This window comes from Vicugna pacos, chromosome 12, assembly GCF_048564905.1.
Source record: "Vicugna pacos chromosome 12, VicPac4, whole genome shotgun sequence".
Classification (NCBI taxonomy): domain Eukaryota; kingdom Metazoa; phylum Chordata; class Mammalia; order Artiodactyla; family Camelidae; genus Vicugna; species Vicugna pacos.
The window spans coordinates 24612777-24631482 of record NC_132998.1 but is presented as its reverse complement, the minus strand read 5'-3'; the positions used below and the strand labels follow the sequence as shown (position 1 = coordinate 24631482).

The 18706-nt window shown below is 40.6% G+C and overlaps 1 protein-coding gene across 2 annotated transcripts in view; it reads left to right on the top strand.

Moving 5' to 3' along the window:
• Positions 1 to 244: 244 nt before the first annotated feature.
• IFNG (interferon gamma) overlaps positions 245 to 18706 on the top strand; it is a 34220-nt gene continuing 15758 nt past the window's right edge. Inside the window, exons 1-2 of one of the 2 annotated variants that reach the window (XM_072973040.1) lie at positions 245 to 616; positions 6504 to 6562. In XM_072973040.1, coding sequence (XP_072829141.1) covers positions 6560 to 6562 — 3 coding nt within the window. In that variant the 5' untranslated portion in view covers positions 245 to 616; positions 6504 to 6559. Of the gene's footprint in view, positions 617 to 6162; positions 6236 to 6503; positions 6563 to 18706 lie in introns of those variants that run through there. The other variant, XM_072973041.1, reaches the window with a different exon arrangement.

The following is an 18706-nucleotide window of genomic DNA, read 5'->3' as shown; positions in this document are numbered from 1 at the left end:
GATTGGTTATTACTCTCTCTTCTGATTGGTCCACTTCCTTAACTTCTGATTGGTCCATTTGTAGTACTTCATTTGCATGGCACTCACTCCTGATTGGTCTATTTCTACAAAGCTTGTTTGTGGTTGGTCAACTTCTGTTGTACTTTATTTGCATATGATGTTGCAAAGTGTAAAACTGGCAGCCTATAAAAGGCCTGTGTAAGCGTGTTGACAGGGTCAAGAGTTTGAAGTGTTACATGCTCTGGGGCCGCTAGCATAATAAACCTGAGTTCTCCAATGGCCGCTAGCATAATAAACCTGAGTTCTCCAACTCTCGAATTTTGTCGCCGAGGTATAGGTTGCTGTCACAACTGAGTTTAGGGCCGGGTGGTAATGTCTTTTTCCGCAACGTTTCTGGAGGCCCCAGCGAGATTCCAACCACGCCAACCCCTTGAGCTGCCGGGAAGGCGGAGCAACCGCCTGGAGGTCGGGAGCTCCAAAGCAAACGAGGAGGTGCGCCACCCGACAATGCTCCGGGTCTTTCTTCGCGGAGGTGATTCAGTTCTCCCGGCAGCTGTGCCCCAACCGGACTCAGTGGAGGGACGGACTAATTCACCAAGCAACACGGCCGAGTAAGGTAGGAACCCCGGGAAGCGTCCATAAGTAGGTTAGGATAATCAGGTTCTGTCCAAGTGGACAGAAGAGGAGACTGATTACCTCCTCCAGGCTCCCCGTCTGAGGGTAGTCCGGACACGGAGATCAGGTTATGTTCCTCGCCCGACGGTAGTCTGACGGGGGGATCTGGTTATGCTGCTGTAATACCGAGCTGTAACACAGTTTTCCACAACAATATAAATTTTGACTGAATTATATTCAGCAGTACATTTGATTATTATTTGTACTCTCTCTCCCCAGAGTATAAGCTCCTTGACAGCTGGAACTTCGCTCATGGTTGTATCCTTAGCCTGGGCACAGTGTTTGGGACTTGGTAGATTCTCAGCTTTTTGGGGATTAATTAATGAATACAAAATATGGGAGGATTTCCTGGAGCAGGGGCTCCTCTGTCACCTCTTGGTGTCCTTTTGGAGTAGGCACTATCTGACCACCTGAAACTTAGAAGATGTTAAGGTCCAAAAAATGGCTGAAAGAATACAGTTTGCCTCACCCGGCATTACTGGGGTTGTGGAGTTGGTCTTGATTAGACTTGATGATCTGAGCACAGGCTTGACAAAGGCATTTTCTTCCCTCAGAGATGCTCTTGGTGATCAGTATTTCTCCTCCTCCCAAGATGTCGGTGGCCTCTACTGGAGTAGCTTTTTTGGAAATTTTTTTTTCTTGGATGGTTGCAGGAGCCAGGGTGCTGCTGAGATGGTGGAAAAGAGACAAGCCCTTTGTCCTTCAAGAAGCTGTGTTACCAGAAAGGCCAAAATAGAAACATAAACAACGAAAAGGGAAATATGCATATTTTCACAAGTAACTAGATATTTTTATTTGTTCTCAGGACTCCTAATTCAAAATTTCCAGCACCTAATCTTGTGCTCTATTAATATTCTGGTTGGAAGAATGTGACTCATGGATTCCACCACTGTGTCCTCAAATACAAAACCTAAGAAATAAATACTCCCAAAGAAGAACTTCTCTGCCCTTAATTGGAACAGCAGCAATGCACGAAAGCATAACTGTAAAAAACTTCCCAGATTTGTATGAAGGAATTGAATATATAAATAAATATGCTCCAGTCAAGAGAGGTAGTTAACTGATCTTACATTGATGACCAATTTTTTAAATACAAAAATAATAGTCAACACCATAAAGAATAGACCAATGGGTCTTTTTATATCAAGTTAAAAAGTTATACTTGAAAAGTAACTTTTAGCAAATTAAAAAGAAAAAAATGTTGGAAAAAGACTTAAAAATCATGACAAAGTTTAATATCGTTAATACATAGATCTCATCAATACATTGGTATAGAAAATGGTGTAGATAAATGATACGAGAATTTTCTTTTTGAAAAATAGCAGGTAGGGATGTCTATCAGTTTTTATGGTCACCAAAATTCCATGTAACTAACATCTACCAAATCTCAGCATCGTACATGAGAACTCTTTTGGCTCCTTGTCTGCATGCCTTTTGGGGGTCCATTTGCCAAGGTTTGACTTATCTAGATGGTATTGCTGATCTTGGCTTGGCTCTCTGAAGATTTAAACGGTTGGGTGTAAAAATGTAAGGTCTCTTAAGGTCTAAGCTCTTAACGTCTAGGCTCAGAACTAACAAATTGGCAGGTCCTCCCTATTTGACCAACACAAGTCAAATTCAAAGATAAGTGGCAGGGACATATTTCTGTCCCTTTAGTGGAACTGTTAAGTCCCATGACAAAGGGTGTTGATGAAAGGTAGGGTGAAGAATTAGGGCCAGTGACGTAATCTACAATAAGAAGTAATGGCTTGGAAGCTGCTTCTGAGAAGTGATCTGTGAATTAGGAGTAGGTATCAATGACTTGCCTCCATCTGCAAGGGCTGCAGGAGCAGTGTGTTGGAGGAGGGTAGTGGGGAACACAGACGGAATGAGGGGCTTGCATTTTGAGTAGCAATCAAATCTGATACGGATAACAAGCATCAGCTTACTATATCGTTTGAAAAAAAAATCTTTAGTGCAACATTGCTTTGAAGTTACTGGAATATCAGTGGACACTTGTTTTGAGGCCACCAGAAACTTCTTGATCAGGTGAATCAGGGATGGTGTAGGTTAATTTTCCAGAGCCTTTTCTCATGTGAAAATAGTAGTAACTTTCAAAGGAAAAGGAGAGGGTCTCTTTGGACTGAGTTTTACAGCCTACATCACTGTGACTTATCTGGGAATTTTCAGTGGCAGAGCCCTGGGTCCTCACACCATGGGCTGCTGATGTGACTGAAAGCTTCCTCAATTGAGAAAACAAAGACAAGTTCATCGAAGAAGAGGGTGAAAGGAATCATTTTACTGAGCTTTGATCTTTGAAGTTCCGTATGAGGATTAATGTGGTCTGTGAAAACCCCCAAATCTCAGTGTCTTAAAACAGTGCCTGGTTCTTGGGTCTCTGGGTCAGCGGGGGTTGTTCTACAGGCTTCAGGCTGTTGGTCTAGTTTCAGGTACACTCTGAACACCTTTCATTCTGCAGCTAGGGCACGTCTTTCTCATGGCAGGTGGCGGAGGTGCAAGAGGCCAAGCCAAATCACGCAGTGTACTTTCGAGTCTTCATTTGTATAATGTCTGTTAATATTCCGTTGGCCAAGTTCAGTTAGATGGCCAATCCCAAGATCACTGGGGCAGGAAAAGAAACTGTCTGAACTAGTAGTCATTCTCTGGCAAAGAGGCATGAATGGATTATTTCAGTAAAACGATAAAGTGAGGAATTGCCAAAATAATCTAATCTACTTCAAGGGCCTCACTGAGCTGCTAGAGTTTATATCCACTCACTTTGATACTATCTGATGGGACTGGCCCATGTTGTGTAACCCTTTGGTGACTCAGGTGAGAGTTTTAACTTTGATTTATTGTGCCAGCACCATCTGTCAACCCTGCTAAGATTGTCCTGTCTGATATAAGTGTGCCAGGGTTGCCCAACCAGCTTGTGATCTTGGGAAAGACATTCTTAGAACAAGAAGCCAGGGAATTATTAATAATTTACCAAGACGGCCATTCTTCATCACCCTCAAGTCAGGAATTCGGGTCCCAGGTGAGAAGACATCCTCAGTTTTGGAACTGAGACCAGTCTTCTGGGAATAAATCAGTAAAAAGCTTTTGTTGTGGTTCACCTTCCCCTAAATCTCACCCAGTAGTATTTGTAAGGATAAAAAGAACAGGAATTATTGTCATGTGAATGTGTTGATATTTTCTTTTTTTTAAAAATAATTATATGAATAGTACGTGTTTGTACTTTCTGTTGCTGCTTCCTATCCTGATGTACCAGTTTACTTTGAGGGGTTCGGGTGTCTATAAATCTTGATCTCTTAGAGACCCACAATTTCACGCACCTCTAAGAAGAGCAAGGACTGGGGAGAGAGAAGTGATGTGAGTTCCGCGGTGCTCTGCCTCCTGCAGCACCTTTTGAATCGGTGCAGTGAAGGGGCTAGTATAGTAGTTAATGTATTTAGATACCATCTAGTGCTCAAATCACCATTTGATGGCCCCAACACTCTGGAAATTCTGGATTTCACTAGATGACAATTATTACTGAGGCTATGCTCCTGCCTCATTTCAATCCGGGGAATCTGGTTTATGCTCCACTTCTGACTGGGTGTTTTAGTTTGAAGCAGGACTCAGCTGATTAGCTAACTCAAGGTCTCTAATATTGGCTCTTATTCCTGGTTGTTTGTTCATTTTTCACTACACCATTTATTTATTCAATATATATTTATTGAGTGCTCATCGCAAGCTACATCCCGTTCTAATACTGGGGAATAGCCATGAAAAGAGACAGTATCTCTGCCTTTAAGGTGCTTACAATCTAATGGGGAAGCAGAAAACACACACCTACACAACAACAATGACAACAGCAACAACAGCAGAATCTAATTTCAGAATGTGATGAGTGCTATGAAGGAAATTACCAGGGTGTAATAAGATTAAAAAAAATTAGCTGGGGATGGTGGGTGGATATGCAGGTTACTTTAGCTTAGGTGCTCAGGGCAGGTTTCTGAGATGAGATGACATTGATATTTAAGCTGAGACTTGAAAGATCAAAGTTGAGACAGCTATGTGAGTTGCTGGAGAAAGCTTTTGAGGCAGAGGAAACAGCAAGTGCAGAGACCTCGGAGTATTTAAGAAACAAAAGGGGTCGGGGTGGCCGGAGTGTACTAAGCAGTGAGAATGGGATAAGACGGGGTGAAAGAAGCAGCATGCAGGAACTAGACCCTGTAGGACTAGGAGGACAGGGCAAGGAGCTTGAGTTTTATTCCATGAGTAAAAAGACATCTTGGAAGTGTTTTCTAATAATTTCAACTCTTTATTATAAAATCTTGAAACTTACAAAAAAGTAGAGAGGCGATTGTTTAAAAACAAAATTAAACAAAACAAACCCTAAATACACTCAGCGTTCAGCTTAAAAAATTCTCAACATCTGGCAATTTTGGTTCACCTGTACCTCCTACTTGTCCACCCCAGATTATTTTAAAAGAAGTTCCATATAGCATAGTTTGATACACAAATGCTTCAGCATGTCTAAGAAATAAGGACTCAGAAAAAAACAACTGGAATATCATCATGACATAAAAAATTGACAATAATTTATTAATATCAAAATTGAACATCTCACAAATGTCTTTTTAGAGTTGGTTTATTTGAACCAGAATACAAAACAAATGGACAGATGTAGTTCTTAGATTTCTAAAAGTACCCAAACTTTTACTCTCTCTCAATCTTAACATTTATTTGTTGAAGAAACCAGATTACTTGTCCTATAAAATTTTCCAGCTTTGCATTTTGCTGCTGGTATCCCAATGGTAACATTTAACATGTCTCTCTCATCCCCAGAATTTCCTGTAAACTGGTTAATAGATGTAGAGGCATGATCTGATTCAGTTGTAATTTTTTGGCGAGAACTCTTCACAGTGGTGCTGCGAACTGCCTATTGCATCACTTCAGAGAGTGCGTAATGCCTGGTTGTTTCTCTTTTCTTGATGTTAAGATAGATCGGTGGTTTCAGGTGTTGTTAGCCAGATAAAATCACTATAATCAGGGGAGTGGCAAGGCATGATTTGTACTGTAAAGAGCTCTCTGGCTATTGTGTGCCCCACCCCCCAAAGTCATGGGCAGGGATGGTAATAAAAATATTTAACAAACTGTATGGCGTGAGTTTTGATAAACCATAGTGGACAGTGGACTTAGTCATTGATTCTCAGCCTCATTGTAGGAGTAGGGGCTTGGGAAACAATTGAAGGGCACTCGTAGTGGTGCATGTGAGGGATGGTGGCAACTTAGACCAGGAAGGAGGTAGCAGAGATGCAGAGAATGGTGGATTCAATGAGGTTCCCAATGCTTAGAGCTATCATTTCTGCCTAGGAACCATGTGTTGTGGGACTCCTAATTTGAAGCCCATCCAACTTACTGTTACTGGGTTCTCCTATTGTAGCCCTAGAACAAAGCCTGGTTCTAGAAACAAAGATGTTAGCTCTGAGTAGGAAAACTGAAGAATCAGTGAACCATTGGCGACGAAAAATATCTATTGGGTTTCTTTCCAAAGAAAAAAGAAAAACATTTAAGAAAACAAAACATTAATAGGGTATGTGCTGTTTTGAATGAAAAAATTTAATAAATGTATAGACACGGACTTTTATGTTTACTATTTGTATTTAAAACAAAGTGAATAGTATAAGTGTAAAATTCACTAGTGATACATCTCAAGTTGCTGCTTCCTGCTTAACTCATCTCTTAATAAAAAAAAGTGTGTGTCACCACAGTTACTTGCCTTCAACCACAAGTGAAGAACTAAGTTTTATTTCCTAGACAAAAATGTAAGAGCCAACATTATTCACTTTTCTTCTCTTTAGGTGTAACATCTTGGGAATGACCAGTGACACTTTCCTACTGAGAAAGAAGACTTTTCATGGTAGTAGTAACCACAGGTTCGGTTGATTAGTCACATTACTACATTAGTAAAATTTTTTGTTCTCTACTCCACATAAGGAAAATGCTGAATGCAAAACCACAACCTCAGCTGTCGGTGGAAATGATAGTTAATGGCACCTTGCTGCTGCATCAGTGGGCCAATTCTTGGTAGAGAGGATTACCTTGAATGTGGTTTCCAAATCAATGGATAAGAGTGAACTGTGGCAAAATTTATATAATCCAATTGCTTATCGTATTTTAAGTAAAGATTGATTTTTTTTTGGTAAGAGAACTCTGGTTATAAGTTATATAAAAACATACACATTATGTAAATACATACATATATACATATGTGTGTGTATGTATGTGTGTGTATAAATAACTCAAAAAATCCCTGGGTATAGAATCAATTGTGCTTTCTAAAAGTTGCAAAAGCAACTCTAAGTTATGACAGAAACACTTGGGGCCTCAAAGTATCAATATAGAAATCTGATGGCCTATATGAGAGAGTTAATGTCATCAAAATAGCCAAGTCCTAGGAAATAATAGCTTTTAGTTAGCCTTCAAGAAAATACAGATTTGTCAAATAATTTATCAAATTTCACAAACACCACTGAAACAAATATGTTTTATCATAATACAAGTTTTCTGCTGGCTATTTCTACCCTGTAAAGTATAATTTCTAAAAATCTTAGGATGGTATTTTTTTCCTCCCTCAAAGAAAGAAAGCTTTTAGGCATATAATCCACTTGGATTGATAAATCTTTAATTTATCAATAGTTTTTCAAAGAATATTCTGCAACAGTATTATAATGGTAAGTCTTATAATTTATTGTTTTAAATGCATTGTTTTAAATGCATCATGTAACAAGACATTTTACTTCAGAGATTGTAACTGGTGATTAACATTCAAATGTATAAGAAAAATCAATTACTTCTATTGTGTAATGAGGACTTACTATTGCGTCACTGTGGCAGCTCCCAATAACAATGCTGCCAACAGAAATTTTAGGTAGATTATAATAAACATTTTAAAACAAGTTTTGCCTGTTTCCCACTAGACAATTTCCCAAGTAAGAAATCAGTTTTTTAAGTGGTTCATCATTTTCTTTTTGGATAATGATTTTTGAGGCCAGCTTTCCAAGATATATTACATAGGTCCCTACTTATCATGGATTCATTCTACTTCTCTGCACTCCAGTTTCCTGCTCTCTGGAATGAAGACATTCAGTTCAGAGACTACAAAGCTCCCTCTGAGCTCTAGCTCTCCTGCAAGCATGTGTCATACTCACTCCTCCCTGTGTCTGTCCTTATAGGGTTTCTCTTTTTCAGACCTTCCTCCTATGGCTCCATCTATAGGTATTTAAAAGAGACATGTTTTCTCCAGGTGATCCAGAAGGAGCCTGGAGCTCCCGTCCTTCTGGGAAATAAGACTACTGCTCCCTCGGACCATTGGCAGGAGTGGAAAGAGGAGTGACCCATCTCTGTTCTTGGTAGGATCTTCCACATTCATGGCCTCCCCATCACTCTGGACTCCGAGACCACCAGGGATAAACCCCTGGTTCTCTTTATCCCTCTTTAAGACAGATGCTACAAGAAGCCCAGATTCCCAGGTTACCTGTCATCTTAACAATGGCTCTGCACTTCCTCTTCTCTGATTCCAGCTCCAACCTTTGGAACCCTTCCACTGTGTCCTCTGAACTCATTGTCAGTCACCAGCAAAACCCTTTATGTCTTTGACATTCTTCCTGAACTTCGCCTTTTTGCTGTAATTGACCTGACTCTTCCCCGGGGGTCTGGCTTCCTTGCAGCTCTCTCAAGATGTGGCTATTTTTCCTCCCTTTCCTCTTAGACCCCCAGGCCTGGAGATGGAGGGAGTTAAAAGTGCACTTTTGTGTTTTATCACAAACATCCATACCATTCTCCTTCTTCCTAAAACTCATTAGCTTTTTCCTGTTTTAAATATTTTTTTTGTTTGTTTGTTTGTTTTTTGTTTTTTGTTTTTTTTTTGAGTTAAGGTAGATTTATTTAGGGAGATACATACTGCATGGAGTATAAGGCAAGAGAAAGGCAAGGAAAGAGGTGTGGGAACTGGGTGCTCAGCTTAAAGTAAAAGTAGGTACACACTCCACAGACAGAGTGCGGGCCATCTCCAAAGGGGAGAGAGAGCACAAAGGGCCTTCCTGTTTTAAATATTGTATCAGACTATGTCACCCACTAGTCCTCCCATGGGTGGTCACCAATGTACTGACTCTTCAGTCATTCCTTGTCATTCTAGAAAAATTCTACCCACAGTTTCACTGTCATTGTCTCCAGTACCACTCCTAACACAAACTTCAGTATCTATATAGATGGCGCTTCCAACATGCTGGTCTCTTAATTCCAGGATCTCCCTGCCACCAAGATCTTGCCTTTTATCCTCCTAAGCCAGCTGCTTCCATGGAGAGATCCCATAACTTGCATTATAATAACAGCAGCCCGCATTCCCCCTATCATCTCAATTTCATGGACCCTACTCTATGACTTCCCAGTCCGTCCTGTCTGGGACCCAATCCAGCAATCATTCAACCCCAACAAGGCTGAAACTCCATAAATGCTTACATCTTTTCATTGCCCCTCAACTCTTTTGTGTCTCCCCACCCTGTAACATCCAGCCTAAATTTCACAGTCTGTCAATTGCTCTCTCTTTCTTCTTCATATTCTCCTGACAAAAACCTCAATTTATGGATAAATTCAACTCTCTGTTGCCTACTCTGAGCTCTGTTCCTGAAGGCAGTTCCTCAAGTTACAGGGGTCATATTGATCGTTTTGTAGAACTTGCATTAGAAACTAAAGCTATCAAGCTGGCAGCTGCCAATCAGCAGCAGCAGCAGCAGCAGCAACCACCACCACACCCTAGCTTACTGCCCACCAGGGCTCTAAATGCTTTCTAAACACCAACGTGTTTGTCCTTCACAGTTTCCAAGAGATACATACTGTCATCGTTATTTTTTAAATTGAGGATAGTAGGGTCTGGAGAGGCTCAGTAACTTGCCCAAAGTCACAGTCGGTGAGTAGTGTGGTACCCCACTGCGTCTCTGGCTCTAAAGTATAGGTTCTCAGTTGCTACACCAATTGCCTCCCAACTTAGGGTATACTCAGTGAAAAACATACATCAAACTGAATCAGAAAGGAAAAGAAAAAGTAGGTGTGTTTAAGTAGGAATGCTCTGTTAAATGCAACCCTTGTAGGAACCCAGTGCTCCAAGCGCTTCCAGAAGGCTCCCTGAAAGTGGTTTCACAGAGTTACCCTTATGTGTAGCCGGCATGAAATGCCCTGTGAACTTGCTGTGCAGATGCTGGGTCTTTTCTACTTCTTTATTTTTGCTCCCATTGTTGCTGTGGCACTTTTCTCTCCACTCTTGTTGGGGGAGCACCATGCTCTCTCCGCCCTCCTGCTCACTCTGCCCCGGGGTGGTGCAGGGCCTTATCTGGCTGCTGTGTTATGGAGGACAAATGGACACACGTATTCTAGTCCCTTCCTCTTCTCTCTTTTCACCCTGGGAGTGACCTCCTATGGGGAGCGTAGGTTCTGTTGGATTTCTGGGCTTGGTGTGCGTGTCCATCCTGTCTAGCACTGCTGGCTGGGTGAGTCTCTCATTGTGAGCTTCAGTTTTAAAATTCCCACTTGCCCACAGATTTGAGCCATATTTATGAATGTCAGCTCAGTCAGCAAAAGAATGATATTTTGTTTTTCCATGGTTCCATTTTTGGTCTTATTTTTTTCAACTGGCACAGAACCAGGAAGAAAAGAGGGATGTTATTTATTGAGTGTTAGAATGAACTACTCTAAAATTAACTCAACTGACAGCAAGAAATCCAGCATTTCCTTAACAGGTTCTTCAAACTTCCTCTTAACCAAAGTCCTGAGGACTTACAAATTAAAAAATGTGGTTACACAGTGAAGTGGTTGTGGGTGGCCATTTCCTCTACTGCCACTTGGTGTCATTGCTAAAAGAGTGACCCTACACTGTATGATGGGTGAAGCTGGCCAAGATCCTTGTGTTGGCCACAGAAGCACTCCAAGCAGGTGATGTCAGTCTCCCTGTGATGAATTGCCCATGGCACTGCAACTTAGGCTTCAGTTTTGCTGCTCTTAATCCTTAGTTCTTTCTGTCCCCACATGTTGCCACCTCTCAGGTGTGTCCTGGTTCCAGGAGCACTTGCTCAGAATTGGTTCCAGCACCTGTCCCCTCTTGTACTCAAGGACCCTCTTCAGCCCTGGGATCCATTCCAAGGCTATGACCATTTTTCCTTTTGAAGTTACCAAAATCCAAAGGGTCTGCAATTCTCTTTATATTTTTTCTCTCTGCATAATGGCCATATTTGTCCTATATTGACTCTCTGTGACTGATTACCTGCAAAATTGGATTAAAAGTAGTATTCACTTCATAAAATTAGCAGAAGATTGAGTTAATATATGCAACTGGTATATAGTAAACTTCATTAAATAATTTGACAGTGTTTGTTATTGTAATTCCTTGTTTGAGGAAAGGCAGTGTCCTCACTACTTGATAAAATGTAATTGGTGGGGAAACCAGCTACATGTGTATGAAAAGTGGTTGTACTGGGTTGATTATAGAGTCCCTCCAAAATTCATGTCCTGGAATCTGTGAATATGACATCGTTTGGAAATAGAATCATTTGAGATATAATCAAGTTAAGATGAGGTCATACTGGATTAGGGTATGCCTTCGTCCATATAAGAGGAAGGAGATTTTGACACAGATACACACAGAGTGAAGTCAGCTGTATGGAGGTGAAGGCAGAGATTGGAGTTATGTTACTATAAAGACAAAGGACACCAAGTTTGCTGGTAACCACGAGAAGGCAGAAGAGAGCAAGGCAGGATTCTTCCCGAGAGTCTTCTGAGAAAGTATGTCCCTGCTGACACTTGTTTTTGGACTTTTAGTCTCAAGAACTATTGAGAGAATAAGTTTATGTTGTTTTAAACCACGTAGTTTGTGCTAATTTGTCATGGCAGCCATAGGAATTTAGTACTGTGGTAAAGAGAAAGGATGAAGAATGAAATATTTACCAAATAAGCCCTTCCTTGTCTTGAAGAATCTTCTAGCTTAGTGGAGAAAACACATATAAACAAAATTATGATATGATACATATTACTATGTAGATAGACAATATATTGAGAGTACAAAAGAAGAGAATTGTATTCAACCTGAGTAAGTCCATGAAAACTTCCTGGAGGAGGTGATGTTCAAGCTGTGTCTGGAAAATGGAGTTACCAGGTGACAAGGGTTCAGCCTAAGCTGGAAACTAAAATCAGGTTGGTAAGGCTAGAGCTTAAAATGTGAGTCAAAGAATGCCGAGATGAGGGACAGGTGCTCAGAAGCCCAGGGAGGGTCCCCTGTGTCACATTAAAGAACTCGTAATGAAGAATAGTCCTTGTCTGAGGAAAGTTACCTGATGTAATCATAGTCACTTCTGAGAAAAGAATCTGTTTGGAAAGGGGTTGAAAGGACTACAAGCAGAGACCAGGAGCTGTTCAGGCAGCCGTTGGGGTTTAGGAAAGACAACAAGGCTATTTCCAAAGGATTGGGGAGAGGCTAATAATATTAGATTAGAGATAAAACTGGAAGACTGAGAAGACTGATTAGATATAGGAGGTTTCTTCTTTTTTAGAAGATTTCTAAGTGGGGTGGCCACCACCACACACAGAGAACACAAAAGGAGGAAGCTTAGGGTGCATAGACTATGGGATGACTGTCAGACAACGAATGGTTATGAACTCCTTTGGGTGTATATTCCCCACTCACAATTGTCCCCTTTGAGAACCACCCTGCAACTGGCAGCTATGTTTTGGTTTTCACAGGTGTAAGAGTCAGGGTTTGGAATATAAATTGCTGTAAGTATTTCATGTAGCAAGGTTTTAATCACAGGAATTAGTCTGACTGAGTCACTGTTGGGAGCTTTGGTCAGGCAAGCTGCCCCGAAAGTCATCAGCCTACAGCACTGAGCTGTGTGGTTTTTAAGATTGGCCCTGAAGCATCTGTGAAGCTCGAGAACCTCTAGAAGCCTTCTATGGACCATCTCAGTCTGCAGAACTTACGGGGGACATTCTCAGGAAGCTTGCTCAGAAGCTGCTTTGAGCCTCGTATCTGCCCAGGTGTGTCTCTCAGGAGAATAATGGCCTCTCCTCTCTCCTACCTTCACAGGTGCCGTAACTGGCCCACTCTACCTAAGGAATCTGTAGAGAAAAGGATTCTGGGAAATGTGGTTTCTGGCTTCATTGCATCAGAGAGGAGAGAGCTGAGAAGGCATGTGGGTTCTGCTAGGCTGGCAACAGGCAATCCAGATGGGTCGGTTAATTCCATTGGTAATTCTGATTTATGATACAGAGACAGCTGAGTCTCTGTCTCTGACTGGAACCACAGGACAAGTAAAAACTCCAGAGCTGCAAGGTGACCATCTTTTATCCTATGGAGGAGAAATAGACAAATATGCAAGAAGAGAAAGAATGAAGCAAATGTGTCTAGAAAGATGAGAAATCATGTAGCCTACAGTGAGAGAGGGAGAGAGAAGAGATCTCTTGAACTATGGCTGAACTTCCTGGCTTGAATTTTCTGAGCAAAACCTTAGAATAAATTACCTTTTTTTTTTTTTCTCAAGTAGCTCAAGTGGTTTCTAATCCTTCTAAATAAAGATGCCTTAAGCAAGGTAGCATCAAATTGGGAGTGATGTCTACTCAGCAGTGAGATGGGTAGGTCAGAGGTTCTGGAGAGAGAAGTCTGCTAGAGGTAGAGATTGAGAGGCCGTCAGTAGAGGGAAGGAGCAGAACTGTGAGCACGGAGGAGTTCATATAAGGGTTATTTTACTCAAAGGTGAATGATCATGCAGATATTAAAGAGTTGTAAATGGATTGTTAAAAAACACTTTAGTGCTGGTGCAGAAAAAAAATGTTCTATGAACAAATGAATACAATTATAGTGTGAAATGAAGTTGGAAGGATTATAGACAAGTAGGTAAATAAGTATGTCTTCCTTGAGAAATGTTACAGTAAAGTATGTTTACCTGCCTGAATGCTTTTCAGGCCTTAATCTTTGGTATGCTACTTGATAATGAAAGAAGAGAATCTAATTTTAAACTATTTTCCCAGTACAATTAGTTATAATTTTGAGCTTAGTTGTGTGTGTATGTATGTGTGTGTGTGTGGTTCTGAGAATGCTGCGTATTTTTATGTAATAGATTATGAAACTTAGAAATCACCAATTGAGTTTTAGCATGTGCACTTAAAAAATAATATCATCAAAGCAATATTTTCATAGTTTTTTTTTATTTCAGGAGGAAGATACATCTGTATCTCCAAAAAACTGAAATTTCAAAGTTAATAACATATTTCATTTACACATTGATGTTGAAATGTGATCCTAAGTTAATAGACAGAAACATCTAAATTTTAAATAACCACTTTCTGTGAGGTAATTTGTAAATTAAACCTATGTGATAAGCTCCTATTATTTGCTGGTCCAGCACCTTTCTTCCTTCTATACAACCTGGCTTGTATACATGATTTATGGGAGTGATTACCATTTTTTATCCAACTCCACAGTTGATTGTCTCTGGGGTGGGCGCTTGACTTAGGTTCAACTTCTTAGAGTCTTTCCTTGATTTTTCTGGATGACTGTAGGAGCCTCCTAATTGGTCTCTGTTTCTACTCTTGCCTCACTAGAGTCCAGTTTCCTTTTACCAGTCACAACAATCCTGCTAAAACATGTCAGGTCATCTCATGCTTTTGCTCAAAACCCAGTGGAGACTACCCATTTGCTTACTAGAATAAAATTCAATTTTTTTTTCTATGGTTGTGGGATCTGGTCTCTGGCTGTTTCTCTGACCTCACTACCTACTCTTCAGGTCTGGTCACACCAGCTTTCTCCCTTTTTCTTGCTGTAACTCATCCCTGGCCCAAGATGCTCCCCTGTTGGGTCTCTCCATTTTGCTGTTCTCTCTGCCTGGTCACACTCCTCCCAGTCATGACCCTGACCCCTGTATTTAAAACAGTGCTGTCTGTGGTTCCTGCTGCGTTAGTCACAATAGCTAAGATACGGAAACAAATACTCGTCAATGGATGAGCAGATGAAGAAAATGTGATATACATAGGCAGATAGATATGTAATATATCTATATCTATGTAATAAAGTATCATTCAACTTTTAAAAGAAAGGGAATCCTGCCATTTGTGATAACTCAATGAAACTGGGGGACATTATGCTAAGAGAAACAGGCCAGACACGTAAAGACAAATATTGCTTGATCTCACTTATGTGGGAAGTTTTTTTTAAAAGCTGAACTCATTGCAACAGAGTAGAATGTTGGTTAACTGAGGCTGGGATTTGGGGGAGAAAGGGAGAGATTTTGAAAAAGGAAAGTAGAGTGGAAGTTGCCAGGGGCTATAGGGAGGTGGTCATGGGGAGATCTTGTTTAATGAGTGTAGAGTTTCAGTTTTGTAAGATGACAAGACTTCTGTAGAGGGATGGTAATGATGGTTACACAACAATATGAATGTACTTGATACCACTGAACTGTACACTTAAAAGTTAAGATAGTGTTATGTTACGTGCATTTTACCGTGATAAAAAATAATAGTACTATCCCCTTCTAGTTACTTTCTCAGTATCTTTTCCTGACATTATATCACGTAACTGTTTTTTTAGGTAAGTCAATTTCTTCCACCAGAATGTAAGATCCATGGGGACAGGGGTCTTGTCTCTTTAAAATTACTGCTGTATCCCCCAGTGCCTAGAAGGATGTTTTGCACATCAAGTATTTGATGAATTAGTACAGTGTTTCAAACTGGAATTGAAAAAGTCTATCTTTAGGGGCAAAAATTTGTGAAATATGAAACTTGGGAGAAATATCTTGACAGCTAAGTTTCCTTCCAAGTGGAGGATGTTGCTCTGTGGTAGGTGAGATTGAAATTGTCTCAACAAGAGATGCAGAGATGAAAGCCAGGGAGACGAGTCCTTGTTAACTGGAGTCTTTGGTTCCAGCTGTCCCTGGGGTGCTGTCTGTTACCTGTGATTACTCAGGTTCTTTCCAATAAACCCGCCTCTTTGATTAAAATAGTGTAGCTGGGATTTCCATCACTTGCTACCTGGAGAGTCCTGACAAATGCAACTTGTCAGTGGTACTGTTACTATGACCAGAAAATAAAGGGTATATTGAAAAAGGAAAAAATTGTTAGGGAATAATTATGGAGTGTTAACAGAATTTATCATAGCAGCCTCCCTTCCTCTCCTCACCCACTGCTTTGAACCATAGCAATTTACTATCCTTGGCCCAAGGGCGTCTATCTGCGTGTGTGTGTGTGTGTGTGTGTGTGTGTGTAAGGCTGGAAGTGCTAGGAGGCTGGTGTCCCTGGGTGCAGCCCTCAGAGTTGGAGGATAGATACCCCAGCTTCCTTGCCCCTTGGGTAGGGCAGCTTTGAGGTGTGCCATATGCCATTGACTAGAGGGTTTTTGTGGATCAAGCCCTGGTTGCCCACAGTGGCTCCTGTCTATTAACCTCCTTGTATGGACTTTATCCCTTCCTGAGTCATCTCATAACTCCCTGCTGTGCTTCCTGACATCACCACCCAAATGATCCTTTGCTACTGGTGTGACCCAACCTAAGGCAGTTTCTTTATATAAAGATTTCCACTTAACATGCCAAATCAGTTTACAAGTGAAAAAAAAAACCATGAAAATGAAATAAAAATAGTGAACATATTTAGTGCTTACTAGATGCCAAGCATTGTTCCACGAGCTTCACATGTAATTTGATTCTCACAAAACCCCATAAGGTAGATGCCGAGAGTTTAAGAAATTCTCCTAAGTTCACACAGCTAGTAAAAGATGGAGCTAGAATTCAAACTCAGTCTGAGTTCCATGTCTGTGCTGTTAACCGTGATACTATGTTAAAGAAATAATTCAAAAAAATTAACTTTTATTAGTACTATGTTATCAAGCAAGTATTGTATACAATAGAATTGTTCATATGTAGTATACTTGAATAATATGGAAAACTAATGACACTTGAGATCACCCAAGGTCACCATGTAGATAGTGTTCCTGTCATAACTGCTCCTATCTCTAAATTCCACATTAGGCAATCATTGTTCATGAGAGTGGTTTGCCATTAGTATGTAATAGTGAGAGACCACGAGCAGCAGCCTCTGTGATTGGCAGTAATACAGCTCTTAGGAAAACAAAAGACAGGTACAGTGTAAAGCTAAAATCAGCATATGTAATGAGGTAACACTCTATTCTCTAAAAAGATTTGCACTGAACTGCAGCTAAAAAAGTTGGGGTCCTTTTAAGCCTGCAGCCCCAGTCAAATTGCCTGATGGCATCATCCTCCAGGCTGGTGGCCAAGAGTTACTGAACACTATTAGACACTCGTGCAAAGCATTGATCCGGGCGCTTTGAGATAAAGTAGACGAAGATACAGTGCGTGCTCTCTAAGACTTACAGTCTAATGGGTGAGGCAGGAATGTGAGGAAACTTGGACTTTTTTTTTTTTAATGCGAAAAACTCCCATGAAGTTTTCAGAGTATTGAACTTCATATGGATTTAGACACTTTTGCCCGATTTCTACTCCTTGGTTTCAGCTGTTGCAGTTCTGACAGCGGGTGTGGTTACCTCAGAAGAGGGAAGATGCAAAACCACCGACTGCAGCCCTGGGAGCTCTGTACGTGGTTTTCTTATGGTTCTTCAAATAAGAGGAAGTCAGACAGCCTCCGGACTCTGAGAAAAAGAACACTGCCTGGCAACACTGTCACCAAAAGCCTTCATCCCCTTGCAGTGGCTGAAGCATCTGTGGGTGCATCAAGACGCGATGCTGAAGAGAGGAAGTATGACATCAGGCCAGGTGCGGGGAGGGGGAAGGCAGGAGCAATTTCCTTCTTTCTCAGGGTGACCCACAGGAAGGAGAGGGGAAGTCAGGTCAAATTGGCTTGACACCTCTGTCCTGGGAAATCCTATCAGGTGACTGCAAAGAAAACCTAACCTGCCAAGTCACTGCTTAATTGCCAAGAGATGGAAGGCACCTTGGGGGAAACCCCCGACCACAGGCCAGTAGAACAGAGCAGAGCTAGTCTTGCTGAGAAAACAAACTACAAAAGTACTTCAAATTACACCTGGAGTGACAAGAAATATTTCCGTCTTGAGTCTTTTCACTTTCCTAATGGAAGCACAGACTGAATGCTTTGTAATATGTCATTTAGATTTCCTCTCCTGTGACTGACTCTTTTTTTCTTTGAAAGAAGATAATATGAGAGGATGCAAGGCATGGTTTTTGGGTGTATGGTTAATAAATCTCCCAGTGAAATCACAAGTGTGACCAGAATATTTCATGATCAGTTATTCTAATTAGCAAATGATGTGTCTAATTTTCTAAAAGGGCAAATCATATATCATCAAATTTGGGGATGCTGAATCTTAATTAAATATATACTGACATATACTGGAGTAATAAATCTATCATTGGAAAGAAGCAAGATTACTTGAAGGAAAAAGAAGAGAACTTTAGTTTTCTTACTTGGGAGTGTGGTACCCATTGCCTTTCAAAATTACAAGAATGGGAAAAACCTTTAAATGTTAGTCACCTCAAATCCTTTGTGGAACTAGGAAGATTATGTTAGGACAAGCAAGTAAGCAAAAAAATGAAAACAAGAAAGACAGAATGTGAAAAAAAATAGAAATGTGTGTTGAGTAGCAAATAAACAGAATGGCCTTATAGACTTCTTAAATTGAAAAAAATCTTAAGAAGGTAACCTTAAGAGGAACGAATATAAGTGAACATACTTCAGTGTAACAGCAAATATGATGAGTGTGTATTTTTTTAATTTTTAATTTTTATTATATTTTTTAAATGGAGCTCCTGGGGATTGAACCCAGGACCTCATGCACACTAAGCATGCATTCTACCACTGAGTTATACTCCCACCTGCGAGAATGGGTTTTAAGAGCCTTGTAAGTCTGAATAGGCAGTGACAATGTTTGCTTTAAAGCCTTTAAAATGACTTCAATTTTTATTTTAAAATATGAAATATGCATCCCTTTAGGTAAAAGTTGTAGTCAAGATTTGGGACCTCAGTAGCTATATTAGTTAAA